Source organism: Harpia harpyja, chromosome 23 (genome assembly GCF_026419915.1).
Source record: "Harpia harpyja isolate bHarHar1 chromosome 23, bHarHar1 primary haplotype, whole genome shotgun sequence".
Classification (NCBI taxonomy): Eukaryota; Metazoa; Chordata; class Aves; order Accipitriformes; family Accipitridae; genus Harpia; species Harpia harpyja.
Window position 1 is genome coordinate 7,536,891 of NC_068962.1, and position 13,987 is coordinate 7,550,877.

At 42.8% G+C, this 13,987-nt stretch overlaps 1 protein-coding gene across 1 annotated transcript; it reads left to right on the top strand.

Annotated features, from left to right (window-relative positions):
- The first annotated feature begins 1,813 nt into the window (after positions 1-1,813).
- Positions 1,814-13,987, top strand: LOC128135359 (uncharacterized protein C12orf50 homolog). The gene is made up of 12 exons (XM_052774187.1): positions 1,814-1,867; positions 3,677-3,800; positions 6,105-6,269; positions 7,324-7,401; positions 7,496-7,609; positions 9,106-9,213; positions 9,427-9,633; positions 11,143-11,262; positions 11,448-11,654; positions 12,468-12,557; positions 13,152-13,243; positions 13,823-13,987. Exons 1-12 carry the CDS (start codon positions 1,814-1,816, stop codon positions 13,985-13,987), a joined length of 1,524 nt encoding a protein of 507 aa, XP_052630147.1.

The following is a 13,987-nucleotide window of genomic DNA, read 5'->3' on the forward strand; positions in this document are numbered from 1 at the left end:
CGCTACCGAAACCTTGCCACGCAAACCCAATAGAGAATTAATTCTTCCTGACCGTACCTTCTTCTGTGCCTCCTTCAGGCAGGGCCATGCAGCTACAAAGAGCCCCTGTTTGGATAGCTCTTGGCAGTGTTAACACTGCCTGCCGATGGCTGCTCCTGCCCCCAACAGTGCATTATTCATGGCCCTCATCTGCTCTCCTGAATTTTCCTTCCCCTACGCCCCCCAGTCAGTTGCAGGGGTTACAGAACTGTGGGAGCCTTTTCACATCGCTTCTCCGCTCGCAGGTCTCGCCAGTACTCCCCACCTCCATCCCAGTCAGCAGTTTCATTCGGTACTGTGGTGACGTCATTCCTGTCGAAATCCCCTTCTTCCAGTGACAAAGTCCCGGTGGCCAGGCATGCGGTATTTCCCTTCGCAGTTAGTCTTCAAGGGGCCACCCGCTGATACTCGAGTTACAAACAAGTTGATAGGCTCCTTAGAGAGACGAGGAGGCTTCCAGTCGTCTCAACGGCTTCGTACTTCTTCCCCAGCTTGGCTGAGCCAGCCTTGTACCGCTTGTGCCCACGGGGTCACTGGCGCCCGCTTCTCACGTACGCATCGGTCACCATGCCCACCGGCAGACCAATGGCGTACAGTACAGGTGTGCTCCGGGGATGAGTCCGTCCAGTCCAGTGGTGCTGGTTTTTCCCAAGGAACCACCAGTCACGTGCACTTCTGGCGGTGCTAGGAACCACTACTCCTCTTTCTTGAATTCTGCCTTGTGTCTACCTCCCTTCTCTTTGGCTTCATCTGTATCCTGATGATCTTCAAGCGATGGCATCCTTCTCTCCTGAGCTTGCGGCTCCTTATCCTTTCTGCGCTGCCTTTGATGTTTCACTTGAAACGTTCCCAGGCTTTGATCTAACAGTGCTCTGAAGCGTTCACCTGCGAGTCACTGGTGTCTCTCAGTGTTGCAAATCTGACCCCCTGTCCTGGGGATGACCGTATGCCTTACCATTTGCCGGGACTGAAACTTTCTTTCCCCCGCGAGGTATTTTTTGGTCAGAGGCAGCCTAGGACCTGCGTGGGAACAGAGGTGTTAATTAGGGACACAAGTGTACGCTGCTCTTTCTGCTTTAGCCGTGGCAGTGGCCATCGTGGAAGCAAGAAAAAGCAATGAACCCCAACAGTGGAAGCAGTTAACAGCCAACAGTGTACTGGCAGGAAGGAGCAAGCTCCTCCGTCCAACAGTAAGAAAAAACACATTGGGCACCAGGATTTTGGTTTAAAAAGTAGTCAAAGAGTAAGATTTGTCTTTGTGGTATCAAAGATTTGTTTCCAAGACCACAGTTCCTGCGGCAAGGAGTTGGGCATTATTTAAACCCTGACAGATGGCTTTGCTCCGTTTTACATTAAAGAGGCACCGGGAGACTCTTTGAAAGGGTCCAATCTTCCCTATTTTACTCTGAAGCAATGGAGATAAACGAAGATGTTCAAGCCGGACAGGTCCCAGAGCACCACCATGCTGATGTCATGAGCTGGAGGAGCCCTTGGCAACAGCGGAACGCTAACATTCTATACCGGACAACAACTGCCTTCGTAGGTTCCACAAGCCAGGAGAAGGCAGCAGCTCCTTCGTTCAAGTGTCTTTTGGCGTCTGGTGGAGTTTTGTTTCAAAGCAGCAGCTCGGCTAAGGTTCTGAAGGCCCAGATTTCGAAAGAAAACTACCGCTTTCAGGCTAAGATTACGATTTGCCTGGATGTTGACAGCTTTAACGGTTTGACGTATGTTCCGCCAGTACTAAGAGAGTGGAGGAGAAGCACCAGAGGTGAAAATGGCTGCAGTTGGGAATGACCGTTATTCCCATTTTCACTCCCCCTATGCACAGGTAAATGCTGTAGATTTTAGAGTGGTTTGTGTCCTTGATTTTCTCGATATACCCATGCTGACAGGGAGGCTCATTATGTAATATTTGCGTCCATTACTGCATCCATTTCAGCACCGGGGATTTAGGTGTCAGTGCCTGGGAGGTGGGCTTTGGCTCCAGACCCCAGCGTGTCTCAGGGGATGGCCCACTTGTACTGACTCCAGTCCAAAAGTGGCACGCTTTGGAGATGCTGCTCCTAGACCCAGCTGTTAATGTCTGGAACTGGGTGAAACTTACCTTCAAGTATTCAAATAGTTCCCAGCGTGACTTTGTTTTCCTTTAAAAAACCGCACACAAACTCCTGCGGAAATGACCAGCAACCTGGCATTTCCAGCTCTCGGCTGGGATGGAGTTCATATCCAGGACATAAACCTGAGTTCACATGTTCAGGGTAATGGCCATGAGCACTTGCCTCTTTGGGATTATGAGTTTATCATGTGCTTGAGGAAGATACCTCAGGTTATAAGGAGAAGTGAATTCCATAGTCGGAGATGACGCTAATATCTGTAAACTTCAATAAGGCAGAGATACAGAAAAATAATTTTAAGTATGACTAACGAAAGTGACTCTCATTGTGAAAGTGCTTTCTCTCCAATATTGTGCAGACTTTTTAGCTGGCCACATATTGAGCGATAGAGGGAGAGCAGCAGTGGGAGTGTATCTATGAGGAAAGCGGCAATAATTAAACAAATCCTGTAGATATTCTTTTGCTGCCATGAGGCTTCTGTTTGTCTTGTATAAAAACAGCTGGGAGATGCTGTGAGCAGAGAGTAATGACAGTTGTCTCACAACATCAAATCCTGAGTATTTGCAGTAACTTGCAAATGCTTGTCACCGTAGTACCGTTACATGTGGACTACTGCGTCATCTCCCCCATGAATCAAAACCAAAATGTTTCAAAAGAGGAGATTCACGTTTAAGGCAACCGCTAGGTTATGGGAATCTCGTGTGACTTACCCACAAAGTCATTTTCCTCATGAGGGTTCCAGGTGCAGGTTCTGCCACTGTGAAAAACCTCTTGGCTGTGATTCTGAGGGCTCCTTACGGAGACAGGGGAGATGTTCACATCTGTTTGGCAGATTGAGAGATATTGAAATAAAGGTAGAAAGGAGCAAGTCTCTTCAAGCACGGTTTTTAAGTCTGAAAACAAAAGTGACTTTCTTCTGCCGAGTTGACGTTCCCAATGGGAACTGGAACAAAAGATTTTCTCCCGTGTTTTGAAATCCAAGTCTGACAAGTCTGTACGAGGCTTGCAAGTTCCCAACTTTTTAGTTTTTCAGGTTTTGTTGGGAATCTTTCTGGGTTTTGTTTCTTACTCTTTATTTTCCCAAGGACCCGGGTCCTTTAACGGCAGGAGAGCACTAGTGTTAAGATTGGCACTTGTACAGCAGATTTCATCTTGAGATTGACCTGATTATCCCATTGTGCAGGAAAGGAAACTCCGCCACGTGTCCATTAAGTGACTAATAGATTTTTTTTCTTCCCAGCATCTCAGGAAAAGTCTGCGGTGCAGTAAGCACACTGCTTTACTCCTGTTCTTGTCTGGGAACAGTTGTACCTCATGAAAGCTCCACTGACCTAACTCAAGACAGCTTTATAGCTACCTGGAGCTTAAGATAACTTTAGAGATAACTTTAGAACTTCTAAAATGTCAGAACGTGGTCCCACAAAATCATAGTCAGGTGTTCACAGCGGTACACCATGTACGAAGCCATTTAGTCCATTTTTATTGTTATATTTACAGTATCTGAAAACTGTTTTCTCCTGCAGCGAACGTACAGCAACGTCCCCTGTTTCTGGGAAACACAACCCGTAGGCTGTGTGAGGTTCAACTGTGCCTTCCATCATAGCAAGCCTCGTAATATAAATGGACTTTTTTTGCCACCTACCAACAGTGAGTAAAAATATTTTCTCAACAATTTGTGCATTAGAGCAAGTAAATACACAAAAATGTCCTTCCGGTGCTTACGTAATATATATTAAGGCCCAGAAATGTACCGTGGCAAATCAATCAGGTACGACCTGCTCTCCCAGCAAGTTGAAGGCCAAGAAAGGAATTGTATTGGCATTTGAATAGGGTTGCCACGTGAATTTTTTTAGCTCTCATGTTGCGGATCTTCGGAACTATCAGGGACGTAAAAGATGAAGTCACAAGTGGCAATTTAGGTTGCTGAGACCCGTGGAGTAAAAATATTGCTTTCCTTGGGTATTTGCTAGATGAAATCCCTCTAGCAGTGAAAACGGTTAGTAGGCAGGTAATCATTTAAGAGAAATGAAAAGTAGTGTGTGTGGTGGGGGGAGGAGGTTGGTAGGGCCACTAGCAGCAACATCTGTTGATAGAGCACAACATGTTACATGGATGAGACACCCGTTCTATAGATAACATAAGATTACAGTGCCGTGTGCGCAGATGTATTTCCAGTTCATCGTTCTGAATAAGCCTTTCGGGCTTGAACACTGGGTGCAGGCTACTGAAGTACGGTAATAGTGTGTAACGCAGCACAACTCTTTAGGGAAAAACCCGCCATTTGAAGTTGTTTTTTTTCCTCAGTCCTTTCAAAAAGGAGCTCTTGTCTGCCAGGAGTCCTGGTAGACAGCTGGAGCCTGGAACAGGGTAAGAGTCCAGGGCAGGGAACCAAGACAGCTGTCAGAAATCAGGCGGAAAGAGGAGTGAGAGCAAGGCAGCATGACTTGTCATGGATGCACGAACAAGTGGACTAAACCAGAGTTGTTCGTGGGCCTTATCTCCAGAGCTGGAGACAGGTGTCATAAGAGAAGTCCACAAAGACCTCTAGTCAGAAGCAAACACCTTCTGTTCCTGAAAATCGCCCAGGAAAAGGTAGCCTGTCATACCTGGGCATGTGGAGCCTAACTAACCACACAGGACCAAGGCAAGAACTTGAGTGCTGTTTCTATGAGTGCCCTTATGGCTTTTAGTAGAGTTCCCACAGCCACAGCATCAGTCCCTGGCACCTAGTGCTGTCGTAAACATCACATAGGCACGCTTTTGGGTGCGGTGTGAGTCAGAGACCGTGCCCAAGAGGCACTGTGGACGAGGGTATCCTGCATAAGAGCAACATTCAACAATCCGAACGAGAAAATGGACCCAAGCCTTTTACTTTGTACTGCAGTACGTATAAATTCAAAGTCCGTGTGCTGCACAATAACATTGCAAACATTAAAACTGCATTTATTCGTTTCAATACTTACAAATCTTGTTAAACTAATTCAAGCCTGATTTGGCTTACCCTCCCCAGAGCTAATAATATCCTGTTCTGGACAGTGAAAAAGGCTCTATGAGGTTAAAATGTTGTATCTTACTTTCTCTTGCAGGAGATAGGACAAATCTGATCTGCAGTAGCGTTATTAAAACGGGTCTAATACGATATGCATGCTGCTCATAGGCAAGCAAGAGATGCACAAGAATAACAACAACTGGACTAAAAGAAAATGCCCATGCTTCATCTTTTTCTTTAAAAGTGGAAAAAATACCCAACTTCAATCCTGATTGTATTTATAGTTGCAAACTGGTCGGCTTGAACAGTACAAACAGGCTCACCATTTTTCATCATTTTTATTTTCAGTCTGTTGCATTTCCTGGCTCTCCCAAAATGCTATCCCAGTACTGAAATACTTTTGTGGCAAACATTATGGGTAAATTCCTAAGGAAAAGAGTATCTCTCCCGATTGTCTTCTAATTAAGTGTACATTATTTTCATGAACTTCATATTCCTTCTCAAAATCTACATTTTGTACTGAGTAAGAAAGAGAGCTGTCATTCAGAAAATTCGATAGAAAAAAAATGTCTACAAGCCAAAAATAGGTAATCCCGTGCTTAGCGCTGCTAAATTCCTCACAATTGATGCCATGGGGAGGGATACAGGCCTGCCTATTACTCGGCATGTTTAAAATATTTTCACAGGTGGGGTCCTAAACTGCCTTACTCACTTCAGCCCAGGTATTACTAATCGCATGTTTCCCCATGCTGTAAATATCTACCTGTTTTTTCACACCTTCTGTAGTGGGAAGATGCTCTTTTGCCAGCCTCTGCAGAAGATTTTTCCTAAAAGGCACAATCTGTCTATTTAACGACTCCTCCAGCATGATAATGATTTCAAAACTATACTTGCTGGTCTGAGCCTGGATTTGATATTCTAGTTCCCGCCTAACAAAATAAATATAATGCTCTTTTCTGCAGGTGCCCCACTGCAACAGGGTGTCCAAGGAGGGATTCTGCATCCAGCGCATCGTCAAGAATTACTCAGAACTCAAAAGAATATTGTACTACCAATTCATCCTCCAGTGATTATAAACATCAACGACGATGACGATGATGAAGAGGACGATGAAGAGGAAGAGAATTGTAAGCGGGTTTTTTCTTCCTTTGACACAATTGAGACGACCATCAAATACTCTTCAAATTTCTCAAAATTCAGGGGCCAAATTACAGGTTTAGGAGGCACTGCTTTTCTGGGAAACAAAAGCAGGGGCTGTACACACTCGTCACTGAAGGTGAAGTCACAGGTTTGTTTACAAAAGACAGTTGCGTGACTTCAACTTAAGTAATTTGTTCGACTGACTTCCTAAACCCTGTAGGCAGTCTCATTTTACTACAGGAAGTTCGTCTTAAAACTAGCAAAGAGAACCCATACAAAACTCTTCACTAGTTTAACTGAATGTGAATGTGTATATATTTATTTTCTTTTCTTTTTCCAATTTTTTTCCATGTCATTAAACCGTTGCCTGAGAGACCAGAGATGCATAGGGAAGGAATGAATTGCACATTCCCAGAGACTGAAAGTGAGAGACGAACCTACTCTCACGCGTGCACGCTGCACATTACTGTGCTAGTTCTCAGGCAGCCCCAAGCTGCTTTTCACTTTCCCCCTGCCCTTCAGGTTGGCTGGCAGGGCTGCCCGTTAGTGCTTCCTAACTCGGCTTCAGTCTGAGTAAGCCACGTCAACTTAAATGGTATCAAAAGCAGGGCTCTGCTAGCCTTAGGAGCCTTCACTGAGACAGGTAAGGAGTGCTCGCTTCAGCAGCTCCGCCGGCAGACATTACACAGCAGTAACTTTGGGCAGAGGTTTTGCGACAAGCACTCCCTGGTGACATGTTTAATCGGAAGATTTCCTTTTGGGTGTAAATGAAGGATCATTTTCCAAATGAGCACTAAAGGTGGTTTGGAATCCTTTTAAATCAACAAACATTAGCTTCTTAGTATGGGTTGTAACTGCAGTTCCATTGCACTTGGAAATACCCAGTATTAAGGAATCATTTTTCTGTCCAGAAGCAGAGGTCACAGTCAGAAAAAAACCCAACCGTGACCAAAATGAAAGTCACTATGGTCCTTGATTATCAAGAATTGTTGAAGGTCTTTGTAAAGCTACCTGGTAATCTTTTAAAAATATTTCCTACAGGTGTTCCTGAGTGGGTGCCTAGGACTGCTGCAGATCTTGAAGAGGAAAGAGCAATAAAGGAAATATGCTATAAGTCTGGTAAATATGAAACTAGTCACTCTTTCCTAAACAGCAATGCTGCCAATATAGTAAACTTTGGGTTTTTTTTTTTCCCCTCTTGGGGTATGTTTAGGAGAGTATTACGGGATTCAGTACCCCCACAAACACCAATCAACAAAAACTGTGTCTGCACCTCGGGAAAATGAGCTATTGCCCTTGGAAGCTACTGAGCAACACTTGCAGAAAGGCAAGTACTTTTCATCTTCTTGGACAATGTTTACCACTTTTAAAATTACTGTCACAGGGAGAAACTATTACATAGCTTGCCCCTCCTCCTCGCTTCTTTAATTTAGTGACAATAAAAGACAGCCTATTACAAAGAGGATAAAAAAACTTACTTAATTTTCCCCCATACAGATATACATAAATAGTGTCACACATGTGGTGACTACCTGCATCGACTGTAGATGGAAAAGGTAGAAATGGGCTATTAACCCTATGTGTACTTTCCTGAGATACACAACATAGGTCTTTCATGTAATTTTTCTTCACGGTCAAGATTTATGTAGTCTAACTTTAACCACCCTAAGGCGAGGTGTGTAGCTGAAATGTCTCATCCGGGATCTCTGTTGTTAAATGGAGAGACAGGCACTCTTACGGGGCTGTTTATTGCATCGTAAGATAGTGCCACAGGAAGGTGAGATGAGTCACTTGCCCAGAGGTGTTCGCGCTCTCTGCGGGCTGTCTTGGGTGTCTAGATGATGAAATGTAGTGACACCGCAAACTTTTCTATAACTAAATTGAGATTAAGTAAATACCCCCTTTAAGTGTCTTCTAAAAGACAGTAACAAGAGAGTTCCATTTTGTTTTGACTGTTGGGCTTGATCCAACATAATTAAGGTCAAAGGAATACAAATTAATACATATTCACCCCCTTCATTAGGTTTCGCCTTCGTTCTTGAGCAAGTGACAGGACTGAAAGAAATCTGTATTCGTTTTTTTACTGAATAAGTAATATATGACGCCATATTAGGAGAGAGTTATGTTCTTAAGGTAACAAGACACCAGAGCAATCAGTAGATCAGTCATCAAAAATCGCTGGGCAGAAATAAGACCTGCTACTTTTAATCAAAAAAATAATAGTTGTTGTGTATTTCGTGTAAATTTCAGGGATAAAATCTTGATAATACTGTTTTATGTAAAACAGATTTGAATAGCATGATGTGCTAATACAAAAAAGGGAATGGAAAAATTGTCTCCATGTCATGCACTTTTAACTGACGCTTTTTCCAGCCTAAATTGCTCAATAGAACTGGGCAGAATTATTTCTTTCTTACTTCTACACCTAAAATGTTTCATATTAAAATAGCTTTGATAAGCTATTTCTGAAAAAGTATTTAGATATATTTAGACTACGGATGAGGGATCAGTAACAAATACATGAATACACCTTGTAATATATGTCTTTATTTATCATTAGCTACATTCAGGAAAAAGCAGAGAGTACAGTATTCATGAAGATTTTCTAATTCATAATGAGAAGAATTCTGAGCCAGCACTGGTCAAAGCCATTGTACGAGTTCAAAGTAGCATTAGTCTTTGTGTTTACAGTCAATTTTTGACTTTGCTTTCAAGATTTTGTGACCATGAACTCTGTGAGAGGAAATATATCACTGCATTTTTTGATATGAAAATTTTGCGTGCTTTTTAAAGCAGTAAATACGTGCTATTTTAATCCCGCAGAAACCAACCACACTGAGCTGGTAAAAAGCCATCACTATCAAGAAGTACAGGAAGAGAAAGGGATATCTGAGGAGCCAAGAAATTCACCTAATACAGGAACAGGCAAAGGTATTTTGAGAAAATAGTTGCCTTCCTCATTGTTGCTTTTTAAACTGTTAGATGATTTAGCACTACCTACTAAATTTCTGTTCTTGGTGTCCAATATGGACAATCCATATTTCAACTGGACTATCTCATCTTCCAGCCCCCAGTCTCCTGCAATAGGTCAAATCTGGAGTAGTAGCACAACATTATTGCTTAAGTTTGTTCTTTCACTTTTAGGAATTCGCACTTCAGACCCCAAAGCCAAACCAAGGTACCGACCAAGGGGTCAAAGGAAGGATGATCAAACTGCTTCTTCTTATATTCCTTATGAGAGAGAAACTGGAAGAAAGACTGACTTTAATTCTTCAGAACCTCGAAGATCAGCACTTGCATTGTACCCTACTGTCACCATCACCCAAGAACCAAAGTTCAACGGGTCTACAGGTGGGTTCCTGCTCACAGAGGAGTCTTAAAATGCCTCAGACGTACCTGTCTGTATCACACTGCTTTTGATTTTGTTCCTGCAGGTGAATATGAACTGATTTATGGCTAAAAATGGGCAAGAGTAAATTTGATCCAGCATAATTTTCATAAATAGATTGCAGCACTATCCACAGACAGAAATGTAAAGCTTCATAAAGCTTTACAATTAGTCCGACAGAATATTCACAAACAATAATAGAGCCACCTTCATAGCAGGAATTCACTTCTCTGCCCAGCAAAGAGGGATGAATGCAACGATGTGCCGACGGGCACAAATACACTGATCCCCACTTTTTACAGCATCTTTTATGTGATTTATTCTTTGGAAATATTTAAGAAGCCTCACAATAGTCCACCTTTAACTTCTCAGCCTACTGCAAATATTGATAGTAGTAGCAGTAATTGTGCAGTAGAATTTCAGTTTCCTTTCAAGAAGGGCTTCTCGTTCAACTTTTTTCCTCCCAGCAGGGGATGAAAGAATGGTCTTGCTTTGCATGGTATTTTTCCACACCTGGGATTTCACTGGAGTTTGGATTGGGCTGGATTTATGATTGTTTGGGCTTTAAACCAGCCCCCAAACTGAAGCAGAAGTACAGAATTTCTGCTGCATTCTGGCCTGAACTGAGGGGAACCAAAAGCGCTTATTTACATTAGCAGGAGAAAGGGAAGAACAGGCAAAGCCACGTCTCCCTGCAGAGTAGCAGGGGCCAGGTGAAGAGCACTGTGGTTGCTTCATACTGCAGCTCCCCTTGTGAAGTTCTGTTTGTAGTTTGAAGCGGGCTTACCTGCGCGACCAAGGCTCTTCCAAGTTTAGCCGCATCATTTGTAGTATTTTGTTACGTTCACAAACCGCCCGTGTCCAGGATGCACCTAGATGCTACAGACAGAAGAGGTAATTCGTCGTTCAGCCAGAAGGTGTCCTTCGGAGTGCATTGGTCTCCATGGGCTCAACCGTGGATGTTGCAGGGGTCCATGTACCACCTGTGCAGTGCAGAGAAAGGATGTATATGGGCAGGTAGTCAGCACTCAGAGGACAGTAGTGCATGAGGGGATTGTGTTCAGGGCTGCATTTAAGACAGTCTGAAAAGACAGATACATTCAGAGATGTTTCCCCAAAGCATTGCCTCAGCTGAGTTCTCAGAGGCTTTAGGTACTATGATGACATGCATCTTGAAAATACCATAAACTCAATTGGATAGGGCTCATAAATATCATTCATGAAAAGTGAGGGACTAAAGAATGAGCAGGTAATTTGTAGCTGGCTCTTTACTTTGCACCCACAGTCTTCTTCAACCTGTGCATTATGGTATTTTCTTAGAAAGCGTGAGAGTTAAGCGTCAGGTGCTCAGTTACAAAACTGCACTGAACCAATCGCTAGCTCGTCGAGGCGGGGGGGAAGAGAATGGCAGTGCCATTCCGTGTGCTGCTTACACACAAGCAGCTAAAACCTTCTTTCTGTTGCCTTTCCAGGTGATGGTAATGCAATTCCTACAAAATTGAATAATACAAAGAGAGAAGGACAGACTAAAGGAAGGAGAGGACCAACAGAGAGTATTCCCAGAACAGATTGCAGATCCTCTGAAAACGGAGGTAATATACTTTAGCATCAGCTTCTCATTGCTGAACATCACATGGTCGATAAAATAACTGATTGTATTTGGATTCGGCTGTCCACAAAGACCATTTTTTGAATCTTGTCTTCCAACCTCCTGCAATAGGTCAAATTTTGAGTAGTAGCACAACATTATTGCTTAAGTTTGTTCTTTCACTTTCAGGAATTCGCACTTCAGACCCCAAAGCCAAACCAAGGTACCAACCAAGGGGTCAAAGGAAGGATGATCAAACTGCTTCTTCTTATATTCCTTATGAGAGAGAAACTGGAAGAAAGACTGACTTTAATTCTTCAGAACCTCGAAGATCAGCATATGTAGTCTACCGTACTGTCACTGCCACCCAAGAACCAAAGTTCAGTGGATCTACAGGTGGGTTCCTGCTCACAGAGGAGTCTTAAAATGCCTCAAATACACCTGTCTGTATCGCGCTGCTTTCCATTTGTCCCTGCATGTGAATATGAACTGATTTATGGCTAAATATGGGCAAGAGTAAATTTGATCCAGTCTAATTTGATCCAATCTAGGTAGACTGCAGCACTATCCACAGACAGACATGTAAAGCTTTATAAAGCTTTACAGTTGGTCAGACAGAATATTCACAAACAATAATTTAGGTACCTTCATAGCAGGAATTCACTTCTCTGCCCAACAAAGAGGGATGCATGCAACGTTTTTCCGATGGGCACAAATATACCAATACTCTCACCTCTGGATGACTGGGGTTTATTTTCATCTGTCACTTCATCAAAAAATTTAGTGGTAAATAATTTCAGTGATCATAAGTTAAGAAATTGATTTCACCTTGCCAGTTTCCGTCATCTCTCTTGAGCTGGGTTGAATCTCCACCTTGAGGTGCCTCCCTGTCTTAATTTCCAATAAAAGGAACCTCCTTCACACAGAGTAACTCCTACTGTCAGATGAACAAAGGTAAGCGAAATGAGCCCCAACATCACTGCTTCGTCTTGGGCAGGAATGGTTGCGGTTTTTTTCTTTTAATGGTTGCTTTGATTAAATGTGGACAGATTGGCATAGAGGTTACAGAGAGAACATTCTTAATGTGAACAATACATCTTACCACATTTCCAGGTTAAAAAAAAAGCATAGAGCATTTAAAAAAAAAAAGATGACCAGCATTTTTGTCATAAGAACAGCTGTTACCATTTTCGCTACCTTTCTTTCCAGCAGTACCTGAGCCACGTGGTTGGAAAGGCTCCAAGCAAAAGAATCAGTTTGACACTAATAGAAGATTTTGGACCCAAATGGAAAACTATGGTAATACTTACTTGTTCGGCATGAACTGAAAATTTTAGGATTATTGTGGAATTAATAATTTGAATGAATGGAATTAAGCTGGAATTAACAGAAACCCAGAGCATTAATAACATTATTTTTTAATCAAATTTTACAGAAAATGGTTAGTCATTAGGCAGCTTACTCTCCTGCACAATCAGCTGTCTAGCACAAAAAACATAATATTGCCTTGCATCTAGGGCTTTCCCAAGCAGGGATAAAACAGGAGATTAGTTTACAGATTAGTTTAATGTAAAAGCAACTGATGCCTTTGGGAAGATTTTCAACACAGGACCATTCACTTTGTTAAAGTCAAGGGTGTCCGTGGCAGAATCGCCTCATTTGGAAGATCCTGTGAGCCTCACGCAAATGCCGCAAGGTGACAAATGATCTCTAAAGTACTAGAGAGAGAGTCCGTATTTAATACTAGCTGGTATTTCAGCGGTGAATACAATTCACCCGATGCATTCATTGATACTTCAGCTAATGTAATATTTAATTCACATACTGGACCAAGAGAGTCTTTCCTGAGATCGTAGCTGAAATTAAGAAACAACGTCTATGTTTTTTCTACAGACAAGTATACTTCAGGATCTTACAATGCACCAACTCAAAGGAAAAGAAATCCACATGCAAAAACGTTCTCTAAGTCTAAAACAACCATTCAGGTAACTGTTTGATAGAAATTGTTACAGTTCAGTCTTTTTAGCAAAAGGGACGTGTCTCTCCCCGCCTAGAACATGTAAAAGTGCTCTTAAAACTTCCCCAACCAAAACCCGCAAGAGTCTAAGCAATGCTGAGTAGTCTGAAAGAGCAGTTAATGGTTTCGTTTGTTTGCAGACATGTACTTTTGCCCGGTTAACTAAACTGTGGTTTCTCATTTTTTACAATATTACTGACGAGAAAGCAAAATAGGTACCTGCCGTTAAAGCGAGGAACTACAAGAAGTGGGTTTTGGCCTGTAGCACTGCACAAAGGACAGCAGAGACTACAGGAGTGTGATCTATTTGTCTTGCTGGTTGACTGCTCGCGAAGCATCTGCAATCGCTGAACGACGATCAGCCGAGGTCCAAATTCATAAAAGGACTCGGGCTACCAAACGTTCACAAGACACCCTAAGGACCATTAATACATTTTACAGCTGTCTTGAAAGCAGAGATTAGAACCCGTATCTCGTGTTCCTCAGATGAATGGCCAAACCTTTAGTCTGCAGTCCGTGCTTCAGTGTGACATTTCCTTATCTCCAGTCTCTCTGTGTCACCCACGGACCTAACAGGTTGTTTGCTCTGCGGTTGCACAGTTCGAAATGTGAACTAGCAGAGCATCCTCATAGTTCTGGCAAGCTTAGCCTTCTAGCTTGCTATGAAAGTGCTTCCCTGAAAGGGCAAAGAGATAAGTTTGAACCCTGTTGA